The 16,683-nt window shown below is 38.2% G+C and overlaps 1 protein-coding gene across 3 annotated transcripts in view; it reads right to left on the bottom strand.

Moving 5' to 3' along the window:
* The window catches only part of YTHDF3 (YTH N6-methyladenosine RNA binding protein F3), a 45,415-nt gene that overhangs the window by 17,087 nt on the left and 11,645 nt on the right, over window positions 1–16,683 (bottom strand). For all 3 annotated transcript variants that reach the window (XM_012463713.3, XM_012463714.2, XM_012463712.2), the window contains one exon: window positions 9,949–11,547. In XM_012463713.3, the coding sequence (XP_012319136.1) occupies window positions 9,949–11,547 (1,599 nt within the window). The remainder of the gene's footprint in view (window positions 1–9,948; window positions 11,548–16,683) is intronic.

Below are 16,683 nucleotides of genomic sequence, written 5' to 3'. Positions count from 1 at the left end.
TACTCAGAAAGTTTTTAATATTTTCTCTTTATCCTATTTTTTGTTTTGTTTTGTTTTGACATGGAGTCTCACTCTGTTGCCCAGGCTGCAGTGCAGTGGTGCAATCTTGGCTCACTGCAACTTCACCTCCTAGATTCAAGCAATTCTCCTGCCTCAGTCAATTGAGTAGCTGGGATTACAGGCTCCTGCCAGCACACCTGGCTAATTTTCATATTTTTAGTAGAGATGGGGTTTCACCATGTTGGCCAGGCTGGTATCGAACTCCTGACCTCAAATGATCTGCCCACCTAGGCCTCCCAAAGTGCTGGGATTACAAGCATGAGCCACCGCGCAGGGCCTTTAATTTTTTTGAGAGACAGCCTTATGTTGCCCAAGTTGAAGTGCAGTGGCAAAATCACAGCTTACTGCAGCCTCAACTTCCCAGGCTCAAGCAATACTCCCATCTCAGCCTCCCAAGTAGCTGGGAATACTGGCACTTGCCACCACTTGGTTAACTTTTAAATTTTTTGAAAGGGCCAGGTGTGGTGACTCATGTCTGTAATCCCAGAACCTTGGGAGGCCAAGGCAGGCAGATCGCTTGAGTCTGTAAGTTCTAGACCAACCAGGGCAACATGGCAAAACCCTGTCTCTACAAAAAATAGAAAAAAAAATTAGGTGTGTATGGTGACGCATATCAGTAGTAACAGGTACTTGGGAGACTGAGGTGGAAGAATCACCTAATCTTGGGAAGTCGAGGCTGCAGTGAATTACGATCGCACCACTGCACTCCAGCCTGGACAATGGGAGTGACACCCTGTCGTTTGCACGCACATACACACAAAAATTTGTAAATACAGGGTCTCACTATGTTGCCCAGGCTAGCCTCAAACTCCTGGGCTCATGCAATCCTCCTGCCTTGGCCTCCCCAAAGTGCTGGGATTACAGCCCATTCCATCTGAAAACATTTATCTGTTTTTATTAAACATTTCTCCTTTTGATTATTGTTTCCTGTATTCTTTTAACACTTTTTTAAATACTGGAGCACCTCTATTTCTATCAATTTTTCCCATTCTGTATTTTCATCTCTATTGCTGCACATTCAAAATTTTTCTCTAATCTGAAGTTTCAGATCATCAACTGGATCTAAAACATGCCATTTTATTAATCTGGTTACTCAGATTTTAAAATTCTGATAATTATGTTTCTAATTTCCAAAAACACTTTCTGGTTTTCTGTTCTTTTTACATAGGAATCCTTCCTAATGACACATATCACAATTTTGCTTTATATTTTTAATTATCTTCCATTCCCTGAATTGCTACTTCTTTGAATGGGTTTGAACTGGTTATTCATTCATCAAGCTTGATTTGACTCAAATATATCAAGATTATGGTTTCAAATGTAATACAAATACTAACTAGCATGGATTTCTCCTACAATTTGAAGCTCCACCAATACCCTTCACTCTAAAATAGAGGGCTTGACATTCCAAGTTTTATATAAGCAGACAGGATATGACAGGTTGGCTACTCCACAGGAAGAGACTTGCTGGCTGGCAAAGCAAGCTGAGGAACTCCTCTTGCCAAAATAATCAGTCAATAACAAATATCTAGCAATGACAAGAGATGAAATTAGCTTTTTTAAGTCCTTGTTTGTTGTCATAATCAGGCTCAAGAATTTAAAGAAAAACATGAACATAGAAAGGAAATGAAAGAAAGATACAGTAACTATGGACCTCAATGTAAATTTTAGTTAAAATCTCCACCAAACTTGGGGAAGGCAGGCTAGTATAACCCTTCTAAACTTGTTATTATTCAAACTTGTTGTAACCGAGTTAGATCCTTTACCTGATCCTAGACTGGATTCTCTACCAGAAGAAATAAGCAACTCCATGCACCATCGGACAGAATATTATGATTATGCAAGATATATCCTTATTTTTTCCTATAGGAAAAAAACTATAGTTTTCTGGGGAAAAAGTATGGAATTTATTCTCAAGTGGTTCAAAAAGAACCATAAAGCAAATGGGAAGCATGTTAATAATAAGTGAATCTGGATAAAAGGTATGAATGTTTCACATACTCTTATTACCCAAAAAAAGTTTATTTTTTAATTTTAGTTTTAGTTTTTTTTTTGTTTTTTTTTTGAGACAGTTTCGCTCTTGTTGCCCAAGCTGCATTGCAATGGCACAATCTCGGCTCACTGCAACCTCCACCACCCAGGTTCAAGTGATTCTCCTACCTCAGCCTCCTAAGTAGCCAGGATTACAGGCGCATACCACCACGCCTGGCTAACTTTTTGTATTTTTATGAGAAATGGGGTTTCGTCATGTTAGTGAGGCTCGTCTTGAACTCCTGACCTCAGGTGATCCATATGCATTGGCCTCCCAAAGTGCTGGGATTACAGGCGTGAGCCACCACACCCAGCCTTCTCCAAAAAGTTTATTTACAACCGAAAAGATGAAGCAAAAGTATAGTTACCAATACTTTTGCATTTAACTATAGTTTTTAACTCTTCTAATCTATTATCTCAGCACCAATGTATTTGGCCATTTTCCTAATGATGAACATTTGAACTGTTGTCATTTTTTTTTTTTTTTTTGAGACGGAGTTTCGCTCTTGTTACCCAGGCTGGAGTGTAATGGCGCGATCTCGGCTCACCGCAACCTCCGCCTCCTGGGTTCAGGCAATTCTCCTGCCTCAGCCTCCTGAGTAGCTGGGATTACAGGCACGCACCACCATGCCCAGCTAATTTTTTGTATTTTTAGTAGAGACGGGGTTTCATCATGTTGATCAGGATGGTCTCTATCTCTTGACCTCGTGATCCACCCGCCTCGGCCTCCCAAAGTGCTGGGATTACAGGCATGAGCCACCGTGCCTAGCCCGTCATTATTTTTTTAACTATTGATTGCTCCTAACATTCTTATACATGTTTTCTGGGTAATTGGGAAGTTTCTATTAGATAAGTATTCCAGAAAGTAACTGATGAATTATAAAGTAGATGTATGTTCAACTTTACAGGAAAATACAAAACTGCTTCTTTAAGTGACTTTATCAATTTCTACTCCCATTTGCAACTGTGTAAGAAATCTTGTTGATCTATAATCTTTCTAATACTTGATACTGTCAAACTTCTTAATTTTGCCAAATGAACGGATATAAAATATTCTCACAGTAGTCCTGACCCGTATTTCCCTCATTTTTAGAAAGCCTTTATATTCTTATTAGCTACATGTTTTTCCTCTCATTAAATGCCTATTCACATCTTTGACTATTTTTCTATTAGGTTACCTTTTCTTAAATTAATTCACAGAAAATTATATATATATATTTAAATATATTCACTTATTTTAGAGATGAGTTCTCACTGTGCTACGCAGGCTGGTCTCAAACTCCTGGGCTGAAGCAATCCTCCTGCCTCAGCCTCCTGAGCAGCTGTAAATACAGGCATGTACCACCACACCAGCTTACCTACTCTTGACAGGAATCTTTAGTCAGTTATGTTCAAATTTTTTTTAATCTTTTAAAACACTTCTTCTGTTTTTTTTTTTTTTTTTTTTTTTTTGACCGAGTCTAGCTCTGTCACCCAGGCTGGAGGGCAGTGATGCAATTTCAGCTCACTGCAATCTACACATCCAGGGTTTAGCAATTATCCTGCCTCAGCTTCCCAAGTAGCTGAGACTACAGGTGCGCACCACCACACCTGGCTAATTTTTGTGGTTTTAGTAGAGACAGAGTTTCACCATATTGGCCAGGCTGGTATCAAATTCCTGACTTCAAGTGATCTTCACGTCTGAGGCTCCCAAAATGTTGGGATTACAGACATGAGCCACCACACCCAGCCAGGCCTCTTAAACTTTCTTTAAAGCATCTTTTGATAAACAGATTTCAATCTAACCAAATTTACCAATCTCTTAAAATTAGTGCTGCCTGTGTCTTGTTTAAGAAACCCAACCTTGGGCCGGGCGCGGTGGCTCACGCCTGTAATCCCAGCACTTTGGGAGGCCGAGGCAGGTGGATCACGAGGTCAAGAGATCAAGACCATCCTGGTCAACATGGTGAAACCCAGTCTCTACTAAAAATACAAAAAATTAGCTGGGCATGGTGGCGCGTGCCTGTAATCCCAGCTACTCAGGAGGCTGAGGCAAGAGAATTGCCTGAACCCAGAAGGCGGAGGTTGCGGTGAGCCGAGATCGTGCCATTGCACTCCAGCCTGGGTAACGAGAGCGAAACTCCATCTCAAAAAAAAAGAAACCCAACCTTTACCCAAGGTCTCCAAGATACGCACCTGGGGATACAGTACATCCACATATCAGAAGCTTTGAGAAATTTCAGCTAAATATATGACAGATGAGTCTATATTAAAACTGGACACTAATAATGACTTGCAAATGAGAAATTTCAGCTAAATATATGACAGATGAGTCTATATTAAAACTGGACACTAATAATGACTTGCAAATACTTGTATTAAAAAAAAATAGAGGCATAAGGAGTAAAAAAAAAAAAAAATCCTAGCAAAATACCACGAATTTGTTCTTTCAACGAAATCAAGAAGGACCTAGAATAGACAGGCAGCACATTCTCCCTTCATTACTGAAATGACAAAAGTATTTGAAAGCACTTATGCTGGGAAGCCCAAATGCAAGCACAAGTGTATCGAAGAGAAAATCTACAAATGAAAATCTACAAATTCTGCCTGTACAAGGGCTAAAAGCACAAAGAAAAAATTGGACAAAAACACACGGTACCGTATACACTAACCAGCTAACAAGCAAGGAAAACTGGTTCGTAACATAGCAGTTTCAAACTTAAGAATTTCTTAAGTCAAATGCCTAGCACAATTCATTATACTGGCTTTCCCTTTTAAAATCTCCACTGGTGAATCACTTAACTGGTAAAATCAACTTACAGCATGACTCTCCCATCTCCACATTTGCAGAGGAAAGGGTATAAGCAACTAGCACCCAGTAATGAAAGAAATGGGGTGAGGGAGGGTAAAAGCAGCTATTTTGAAGCAAATAACTGAACTGAACGATCCTCTTCCTGGTTCAATGACTAAATGGAGAAAGCCCAAAAGAGAGTACTGAAGCCTCCCCTCAATCACAAAAGACACAACAAAATTACGAGTCCAGATGAGTGGCTGCCAGGGCTTAGGCACGGGTGAAGGATGGAAAAATAAAAGCCTAGTATGTAAGGGAGGGTTCTGGGGATGATGAAACTGTTCTGTATCCTAACTGACATGGTGGTTACACAAATCTACATGTTAAAATTCACAGAGCTGTACACGCCTCAAAAATGAATTTTACTGTATGATTTAAAAATAAACATATTTTAAGTATACACAAATTCTTATAGGAGGAGCCTTATTTACATTACCCCCAAATGAGAAACACCCTAAATATCCTTCAAATGATGAATGAACACAGTGGTCCATCCACATAATATAAAACTTAACTAGTAATAAAAAGGAACAAAGAATTGAGCTATACAATGACATAGATGAACTGCAAAGATACCACACTGAGTAAAAGATACAAGTCTTAAAAGATGATATAGTACGTAATTCCAATTACGACAACATGGAAAATGTCTTATAGGGACAAAGAACCAATCAGAGGTTCAGTAATAAGAGGGAGAGAGAGGGCTTGACTAAAAACAGACAGGTCAAGGAAATTTACAATTTTATTATATTTTTTAGAAGAAAAAATATATAAAGTATGTTTCTAAAAATAATAAGTACAGAAAGCAGACATAAGTTTTAAATACAGTTCTTAGTGCACAATAAAATTAAGATGAACTCTAGGATCAACGGATTCAATTAAGAAAACTGAGTTAAGAGGGAGAGCTGAATGTGCTAACAGAAGCAAACAAATACTATCACTGAAGAATGCAAAACCTCACAAATCACAGAAACAACACAAATCAAATGCACATGAAAAATAAGACAGGCCAGGCGTGGTGGCTCATGCCTGTAATACCAGCACTTTGGGAGGCCGAGGCGGGCGGATCACGAGGTCAAGAGATCGAGACCATCCTGATCAACATGATGAAACCCCGACTCTACTAAAAATACAAAAAATTAGCTGGGCATGGTGGCGTGTGCCTGTAATCCCAGCTACTCGGGAGGCTGAGGCAGGAGAATTGCCTGAACCCAAGAGGCAGAGGTTGCGGTGAGCCAAGATCGTGCCATTGCACTCCAGCCTGGGTAACAAGAGCGAAACTCCGTCTCAAAAAAAATAAATAAATTAAAAAAATAAGACAGCAGGAAAATTCAAATCAAACAAATGAAGAGAAAAAGTATCAAGAACCAACAGCACTCAAAGACAAGGATGCAACATAATTTGTTGACATTAATAGAAAAAAGTGTCCTTCAGACAAAGAATTAAAGAAAACAATATTCATATTGTACATGTTTCACATTTACATTCATAACGTAAAAATAAAGAAAACTGTTTTGTGCACACACCAGAAAAACAGCTATTTACAAACAAAAAACACAGGCTGGCCTCAGACTTTTTCATAATATAAAACCATATGACTATAAAGCAAACCTATTTATAGTACTTTAAGTGAAAAGGCTGTTGACTAGAAAGAATTCTATACCCAGCTAAATGGTTGTTTACATATTCTGACCAAAGACATTTTATGGATCTGAAAGCCCAATAAAAAAATCAGATTCAAAATAGAGCTGTCGAAGGTGCATTAAAAAGTATGGCAGCAATCTGACAAAAGAAAAACTTCAGCCAAATTAAATTTAAAGGAGACTAATTGAGCAATGAATGTGATTCACGAATCACAGAGCCAGCCAGAGTAGGCTCTGACACTCCAGCGCAGCCCTGTGGTGGAAAATTTATGGACAGAAAAAAGAAAGTGATGAACAGAAAAAGGAAAGTGATGTACGGAAAATGGAAGTGAGGTAAACAGCTAGACTGCTTACAGGTTGGCATTTGCCTTATTTGAACAGCTGGCTACATTTGATTCAGCCAAAACTTGGTGATTGGCACACAAGAATAGGCTACGGTCTGTTTACACCTCCACTTGTTATAGTTCACCATGTACAGAAAAACCTTTAGGCTGGACTTTAAGGAGGCAGCTTTAGGACAAACTTGATTTAACAAAACAATGAAACAATATAAGCGTAAAATTGAAGTTTAAATCACTGTTGCCTATATGGCTACGATATACACCATAATATAGCTACAATACATACCGGTCATTAAAAAGTTTCTGAAACAGCTACATAATATTACATACCAAATACATTATAACAAAACTAGGATTAAATTTTCAGGTTGGATAGGGAAAAAAAAGACATACAAGGCTAGTGGTGGATGAAAGAAAAGTTGGTATTTCCTTGCCACGTATCTTTTCTCCCAAGTAATCTCATCTCACTTCCATGTTATTAACTGTTTAAGAACAAAAGGCCCCCAAATCTGTGACTCCGACATCTAACTGCCTAATCAGAGATTTTGCTGCCTATATTTCTAAAAGGTATCTTAAAATCATACAACCCAAAAATGAAGTCTTAACTTGCATCCCATCTTTCATGCACCAAATCATTTCTCCTGATGCACTATTTGTAATGGCAGTTACAATATGACCACTTACATGACAGCTAAACTGAAAAATTCAGTAGCTACTTTTGATCCCATTTCTCTTATTTCCCACATTTAAGTGGGAGAAAACACAATTTAGCAACCCATCTAAAAAGTTTCAGCAGAGTCTTAAAGTCATTTGTACTAATTTCTCCAAAGCAAACTTCTCCCAAAGTTTTTTTTTGAGACGGAGTTTCGCTCTTGTTACCCAGGCTGGAGTGCAATGGCCCGATCTCGGCTCACCGCAACCTCCGCCTCCTGGGTTCAGGCAATTCTCCTGCCTCAGCCTCTCGAGTAGCTGGGATTACAGGCACGCGCCACCATGCCCAGCTAATTTTTTGTATTTTTAGTAGAGACGGGGTTTCACCATGTTGACCAGAATGGTCTCGATCTCTTGACCTTGTGATCCGCCCGCCTCGGCCTTCCAAAGTGCTGGGATTACAGGTGTGAGCCACCGCGCCCAGCCTGCAAAGTTTCTAACAATTCAACACAGTAATCAATCACTAGCACCAGAATCACCTGAGGTGTTTATATTTAAAAAATACACTACAAGGTCCTTTATCAAAATGTCAAGGGATGGGTCTCAAGAGTCTGCAATTTCAATAAACACCCCAATTAATACTTATGTGCCTTAAGGTTTGGAAATTACTGCTCTAAGATCATTATTCCAACACCTTCCTCCCCCGCCCCCACCCCCGCCAGGAATGTTGAGGCACTTCCCTCTGCTACACACAACCAAGATGACAAGATATTTAGCTTCACACACAGAAACAAATAACTGATATTTTACATACAGAGTTAAATTACCTCTTTATCTTAATGTCTACATAGGAACAAGTATTCCATAAGAACATCTTTTCCATAGTAACAAGCATTATTTATTGGAGGAGCTTCAAACTTTACTAAATTAGAACTACTAAGTTTCAAAAGAAATTTAAATGTATTCCCTATGGAAAAGCCCATACATTTTCTCTTTCTACATAATATAGGACCCCAATTTTATGTTACAGTTTGGAACAGAAAACAGTCCCCACTTGGCCTTATTCTTATGGCTCCTGTGATCAAAGTCTGGCTAATATTTGGGGAGCTGATCCCCATATGGGCTACTCGATAGGATATTTTTAAAAAACAAAAATAAAAAAACCTCTGGCCAATATAATGGAAAGATAATCAGCATGTTTTATTTCAGGAATGTCTTCCTCAGTCTTACAGAGGGTATATAACAGAATTAGGAATCAAATTCTGCAGAGACTAAATTTTGTACAAGTGTTTAACATAAAAATACTTGAAGAGTTTGTTTTAAAAAATCTATTTTATTTCTCACATACACATTAGAGTAAAACATTTATTTAAAAGTTGTTTCATTCAGCAGAACATTTTCCTGAGTGATATAAATTTAAAAAAACAAAAGTTGTTTAAGCTGGGTGCAGTGGCTCATGCCTGTAATCCTAACATTTTTGGAGGCTGAGGGGTGGGGACAGGTCCCTTGAGCTCAGGAGACCAGCCTGGGCAACATGGCAAAACCCCATCTACAAAAAACACAAAAATTAGCTGGGCGTGGATCACTTGAGCCCAGGAGAACAAGGCTGCAGTGAGTCATGTTCACATCAGTACATGCCAGCCTGGGCAAGAGAGACCCTGTCTCAAAAAAATAAGATATAAAATAAATAAAAATTGTTCAAGTTCCATTTTCAGTGGCCCATGTCTGTAGTCCCAGCTACTTGGGAGTCTGAGGCAGGAGGATTGCTCGGGGCTCGGAATTTGAGGCTGTATGCCATGACTGCACCTGTGAATAGCCACTGGACTCCAGCCTGGGCACCACAGCACAATGTCATCTCAAAAAAAAAAGTTGTTTGGTTCAAACTCTAAACACATTTTCTCCTATGTTAGTATGATTAATAATATTAATGATTAGAGCCCCTGGTTAGCTCATAAAGTCTGTTTAATTACAAATGCAAAATTCATTCAGCTTCGATAAACATCGAGGCCCAATGGCCTTTATCATCTAGGGAGTATGAAGAATGAGCAAGAAGCAAATTCAGTGTAAGAGTTACCCTGGGGAGGCAGAGGTTGCAGTGAGCCGAGATCGCGCCATTGCACTCCAGCCTGGGTAACAAGAGCGAAACTCCGTCTCAAAAAAAAAAAAAAACAAAGAAAAAAAAAAAAGAGTTACCCTGGGGAAGAAAGCAGAAATGGTTCGTATATGGCACACACAGATGCCTTCAAGTGTGTTTGTAGAGTTGTTTCTTAAGTAGTTGGTTTCTTTCACAGAAAGTTCTTAAACTCAGAATACTGAGGCATTAAAGAATACCCATCCATGTACCCCACCAGCAATACAAGGACCCCAGACAAAACAATTACTATATTCTTACCCTACGCATGGCTTCCTCCTCTTCTTGACGCTTTTCGTAATGTGCAAAGTCATCAAAGATTGAGGTGGTATGCTTGAAAGTAGCAATTATTTTAAGCACTTGCTTAGCTTTTTCTAGGGGTACCTCTTGAGTGTCCCTTGAATTGGTAACCGGTTTGTTGTCATTATTTTCTAAGCGAATATGCCGTAATTGGTTATTGGGAACATCTTTGACAAAGATCCATTTAACTTCAAATTTGCCCTTCCACTTATCCTGAGACCAGACACCAGCATACGCATTATAGTCCACAACAGACTTCATTTCAGCCACTCCACAAAAATGTCCACTGCCATTCACACTGAAGAGTAAATAGAGTGGGCCTTTCCCATTCAGGGAACGGTAAGCTGCATCCAAACGCTTATTACCATGCTCAGTACTACACCAGATAGAGTATTTAATGGAACGATGTATGTCATCCTCAGAGTAGCTTTTAATTATAAACACACGTCCATTCTTCAGATTCCAATCAAAGTCTTTGGGATTATAGTTGTTTATGGCCTTTAGCTTTTCCAGCACAGGATGCACTTCTACACTAGAAGGTGAAGCACTGACAGGTACAACACCTAAACCAAAGTTTTCACTGCCCGCTCCATTGTTCTGGTTGAAGCCTGCTCCCCTGTTCCGAGGAGCTACCCAGCGATTCTGCAGCTGCTGCTGTTGAGGCTGCACTTGGTGAGGCTGGGCCTGTGGCTGAGGTCCTTGTTGCTGCTGTGGTTGTGGTGGTTGAGGCTGCTGTTGAGGCAGTTGGCTTTGCACCAATGGTGGTGGTTGAATTAATGGCTGAGGCTGCTGGATTATAGTTTGAGGAGGCAGAACTGGTTGGGTTGGTGGAGCCTTTACCACTGACCCTTTTTCATCCCAAGTTCCAATATTCATGTTGTGTTTTATAGGAGGTGGTGGAACAGCAGAACCCCCAATTCCCACATTGCCCTTGGGTTTAAGTTTCGGTTGAGGTTTGGCAGGCTTTCTGGCAATCGCAGCCCAGGAGGTTGGTTTAGGTGCTGCACTACTAACTGGGGGCACACTATTGGCTGCAATGCTAGTCATACCACTGCTGCTCAAAGCTGTACCTACAGTTTTTGTCACTGCAGCTGTCAAGTCACCACCAATTTTCAGTCCAGTCATGCCCTGCTCAATACTGCTAATGCCAGGCACCTTACTCAAAGTATCATTGCCAAATCCAGCCTGTCCATCAGTAATAGCTCTCCCAAGAGAACTAGGTGGATAGCCATAACTGCTACTATAAGCAGAACTTTGTGTTGATTGTCCCTGAGATCCACTTGTCCCCCATGTAGAGAAATCAGCATTACCAGGAAAAAAGTTAAATCCATGTTGACCAAGAAATGGAGGGGTATTTCCTAATGCCCCAGGTTGACTAAACACACCATCTGGTATATAGTGATGTTCTCCATTACTCATTTGTCCATAGGTTGTCAGATATGGCATAGGCTGGTCTCCAGCCGTGGACCACGCTGCTTCCCCAAGAGAATATGGAAATCCAATGGATGGAGCATAGTAACTAGGCATGTATGGATCTGACATTGGTGGATAGCTGTTACTCTGCAAAACAAAATATCATAATCAGTAGCGAAATGTCCTCTTAAGAGGGCAAAAAAAGACATCTGAAAGACTGAAATCAAAAAGTTATAAGTAAATGAAAAAAAAGATGTACCTATTCTAGATTTAAAAAATTAAAATTTCAAATTTGATTTTATATAACAGAAAAATTTGCTGATGAGTATTCACATCTTTAAACATTTCTTACAAAATAACCTATAGGGCTTTTATCAGGGATGAGAGTCGGGTATGAGTATTATTTTTTTGTTTGAAGAGCCACGTCCTCTGGCACAATTTAAAAATACTGTAATTTCTACAGAAGGCTAATATATAAACTTTGTGAACACAAAATTGCCATTTACACAGCCTGCTGTACTTTAACCAATCAATGTATTCAATCACTTACATGCAAGGATTAAATAAACTAGAAAACTGCGTCAAATAGCCAAGGAATTAAATTACAGCTTATCTATATGATACGGCCAGTTCAGCCATTAGATTTTGTACTTCCATTAAGGAAAAAGTGGAGAAATGCTCACATTCTGAGAAGATTCAAGATGTCTATAGCATGATCCAAATTTATTTCTGTTTTGCTTTGTCTTGTTCATTTCAAAAAAGAAATAAATTCCTTATCATAGTTTCTTATTGGTGGAATGACATGTTTTTTCTTTATACTCACCTTTCCCCCAAATTTGACACAATAAACCTGTATTAGACATTTTTTAATTGATAGTTCATGTAAATTTTCCAGAATTATTGCAATTAAATCAACCTTCATTATACCCATCATTTAGTGAAGTGCCAAAAATCAAGGCACCAAATTTTATTAAAGGAAAAAAAAAGCTCAAATTTGTTACTAGACAATATAAAAATAAAATACTTTAAAGTATTTTAAATACTTATTTCCTTTGAATAAGTTTCTTATGCAAAAAAAAGTCTAAAACTAGATTTTCGATTTTTGATTTAGGTGCGCTTTTATTCTTCTTTATTTTTGAAACAGTCTCACTCTGTGGCTCAAGCAGAAATGCAGCAGCGCGATCTCAGCTCACTGCAACATCCAACACCTGAGGCTCGAGCAATCCTCCCATCTCAGCTCCCAGAGTAACTGGGACAACAGGTGTCCACCACCATACTCATTAATTTTTTGTATTTTCTGTAGAGATGAGGATTTCACCATGTTGCCCAGACTGGTCTTGAACTCCTGGGCTCAAGCAATCTTCCTGCCTCAGCCACCCAAAGTGTGATTTAGGTGTGATTTTAAAGCACTGTACAGAGCTTCATAATTTGTAGAATTATGCAAAGTGAAAAAAATTCACTAATATTGTCAGTACAACTGGTATTACCTTTCAAGGGTCAATACTATTTTGAGGGTTGATTATTTAATTTATATAGACATTTTTATTCAAAGTTCCTTGGAGTAAAGTTCTTAACCCATTTCTTCTGTTGTTACACTCTTGCCACTATTTTGTGGCTGCTTTTCCATTTATGAATGTGACAATAACATCATAGATCCTACCTGGAACTAATTTTAAATAAACTATTTTTGAAAATGCTTATCATTGAAAATAGATGCTTTATTACTAAGCTACTTGTTTTACTATTAAGTTACCCGTGGTCTACCTATCCAACTCGTGACTATCGACTGTCTGTAAGAAAGTTAACTTAACATAATTCTCTCTGGAAATCATTTTCTGATATGACTAAAATAACTTAAGAACTAAATATAATGTAACAGAGGTTACATTTAAATTATTAATTCTGTCAAAAGATTTACTGGCTATTGCCAGTAAAGCTTGGACTTAAAAACCAAAAAACTCACCTCTCACTTTTTAAAAGAAAATCACAAAACCATTTTTCAAATACACTGGATGTTGAGTGTATTTTACAGTACAGTCCTTGGCAGACTATGTTGCTTTTTTATTTGTATCATTTTTTATTGTTGTATTGTTATTTGCTTTTCCAACACATCAGCCCTTCCTATCAGTGGGTTCTACGTCTGTAGATTTAACCATTCACAGATTGAAAATAGGCAAAAGAAATGAATAATTCCATCTGTATTGAACACATACAGACATTTTGTCATTATTACCTAAACAATATAGTATAACCATATACAGATCATTTTACACTGTATTCAGTATTATAAGTAACCCAGAGATGATATAAAGTATACAGGAGGATGCGCATAGGTTACATGCAACTACTATACCACTTTATATAAGGTTCTTGAGCATCCGCAGATTTCGTTATCCATAGGGGTTCTGAAACCAATCTTCCACAGATACCTAGAAATGACTATTTTTGATCCACAACTGACTGAATCCATAAACATAGGCACTGCAGATACAGAGGGCTGACTGTATTTAAAATTGGAAAATTCATGTGTTACTATTTACTCACTGAATGCATTCTTCAGCTATAATGGATAATTAGTAACTATAATTGCAAATATAGTCAAAGAATGCCCACAATATTCACATTAAAGAAACTAACAGCATTTTAAAAACTGCAACAGTAGCACCTTACAGAAATCAACACTGAAAGCACTGACTGCTATATTTAAATACATCTATAAGGAAAAGCCCGAGGAAGTTCAAACACACCAACAATAGTTTTTAAAGAAAAAAATCTTGACAAAATTAATGAGTAAATTTTGGAAGCTATGAAGATGATACACACAAATGTATATAATCATTAAAGTATCTTCTAAAAATAAAAAGTACTCATAGTGCTTCATGCTGACACAGTCATTGTGATATAAAACTCTCAAAAGTTTAATAAAAATGAGCAAAGTTCATCTAGTACTGATTAAAAGATAAAACTGGGCCAGGCACGGTGGCTCATGCCTGTAATCCCAGCACCGTGGGAGGCAGAGGCAGGCAAATCACCTGAGATCTGGAGTTCGAGACCAGACTAGCCAAAATGGTGAAACCCCATCTCTACCAAAAATACAAAAATTAGCGAGGCATGAAGACACACGCCTGTAATCCCAGCTACTTGGGAGGCTAAGTAAGACAGAATCACTTGAACCTAGGAGGTGGAAGTTGCAGTGAGCTGAGATCGTACTACTGCACTCCAGCCTGGGTAGCAAACAAGACTCTGTCTCAGAAAAAAATTTAAAAAGATAAAACTGTGTACTGTCTTCCTCTTTTTTTAAACAGTTAAACATATCCTTTATTTATAATTTTAACTATTTATTTCCACCTTTATCAAATGCATACATTGTAAAAAAACACTGATACAAGATATTCATTGTAAAAGAAAATCTACAGTTAAATGGAAGACAAATAATACACGGAAGTGGGTAAATCCAACCCAGAGATGAGTAGAAGAGGTGGGCTGAATATGGAGGTAATTGGTTTCCAAGTTTTAATTTTGATTGTTGGCAATGAAATTCAGATTCAGTAGTCTTTATATGGATGTGGGAGTACAAAAGCAGACCAAGTAGCAAGTTTTTATGCTAATTCTTTATAATAAAGCATCCACAAAATTATACTCAAAATTTATACTGAATATTCTTATTTCACCATGACAAATGCTGAATTCTACACAACAGTTACACATCAAGTTCTTAATGTCTACATCCATAGTGTAATTCAAGGGTCAGCAAACTAAGAGGCCAACAAGTAAATCAAGACATGTTCAGGGCCGGGTGCAGTGGCTCACGCCTGTAATCCCAACACTTTGGGAGGCTGAGGCGGGTGGATCACGAGGTCAAGAGATCGAGACCATCCTTGTCAACATCGTGAAACCCCATCTCTACTAAAGACACAAAAAATTAGATGGGCATGGTGGCGCGTGCCTGTAATCCCAGTTACTGAGGAGGCAGAGGCAGGAGAATTGCCTGAACCCAGGAGGCGGAGGTTGCGGTGAGCCAAGATCGCGCCATTGCACTCCAGCCTGGGTAACAAGAGCGAAACTCCATCTCAAAAAAAAAAAAAAAAAAAAAAAAAACAGCCATGTTCAGTCTCTGTCACATATTTGGGTTTTTTTCTTTTAACAACTCTTTTAAAAGCTGTTAGCTTAAAGCCAGGCATAGTGGTTTGCGCTTGTAATCCCAGTTACTCAGGAGGCTGGAAAAGGAGGATCAATTGGGTCCAGGAGTTCGAGACCAGAGTGCACCAGAGACTATCTTATAAAAAAAAAAAAGTAGCCAGGCATGGTGATGCACGCCTGCAGTCTCAGTTATTTGGGAGGTGAAGTGGGAGGATCACTTGAGCCCAGGAGTTCAAGGCTACAGTGAACTATGATCACACCACTGCACTCCAAAGTAGGCTATAGAGCAAGACTCTCTTCTCTTAAAAAACAGTAACAACAAAAACCACACATAAACAAACAAAAAAAAATTGAAGTGCTTCAAACTCCTGAAGTGACTTCTAACTTAACAACAAAAAGTTAAGAGATGTTCACTAATTTTAATGCTTGCATTATGCTATGTACTTTCTCCTATTATTATAATTTTCAAAAAGCATAATTTATGCATATTTAATCATAAGAATGTCATAAGAAAAATGTTATGTATAATATTCAATCTCATTATTTCACCAACCATAATTCTTCATTCTTTAATTCTATTAGATAACCTAATCCATCCATCCACTTAATAAATAAATAATGAATGTTATATGTGCCAGATACCATGCTGGTTACTGGAGACAAAAAATAAAGAACACGGTCTCCAACTGGGAGCACTTCACAGGTATAGTAAAGACTTACTTATCCTATAATGTGATAGCTACTCTATCTGAAGGACAAAGAAAGCAAAACAAAACACTTCTTAAGTACAAAGAAGAGAGAGTAAGTAACCGGAAAATCAGAAAAGACTTCCTGAAGGAAGTGCCTAGGAGTGTGTACACATGTTTGTATAAGACATACATACAAAAATTGAGATCATAAAAGAAATATTAAGAAAATACTTTATATTTTCATAAAATAATCCTAAGTTATATTTTGCCAATCAGATGGAGAAGGTTGGCAAAAGATGCGCTAGAAAGGGAAGCTGAACCACTTTAAGAACATTTATATAATAAATGCATCCACTGTTGAGATGCCATAGTAATTCTTTAATATTAGAGTAACACAATCAGACTTGGATTTTAGGACTGCTTAGTGGCAGTACAGAATTACTAGTTAGAAAAT

The sequence above is a fragment of the Aotus nancymaae genome, unplaced genomic scaffold (assembly GCF_030222135.1).
Source record: "Aotus nancymaae isolate 86718 unplaced genomic scaffold, 86718_ANA_hifiasm-v0.15.2.pri h1tg000036l, whole genome shotgun sequence".
Lineage (NCBI taxonomy): Eukaryota > Metazoa > Chordata > Mammalia > Primates > Aotidae > Aotus > Aotus nancymaae.
The sequence above is the reverse complement of the archived record's forward strand: the minus strand, read 5'-3'. Positions and strand labels throughout refer to the sequence as shown.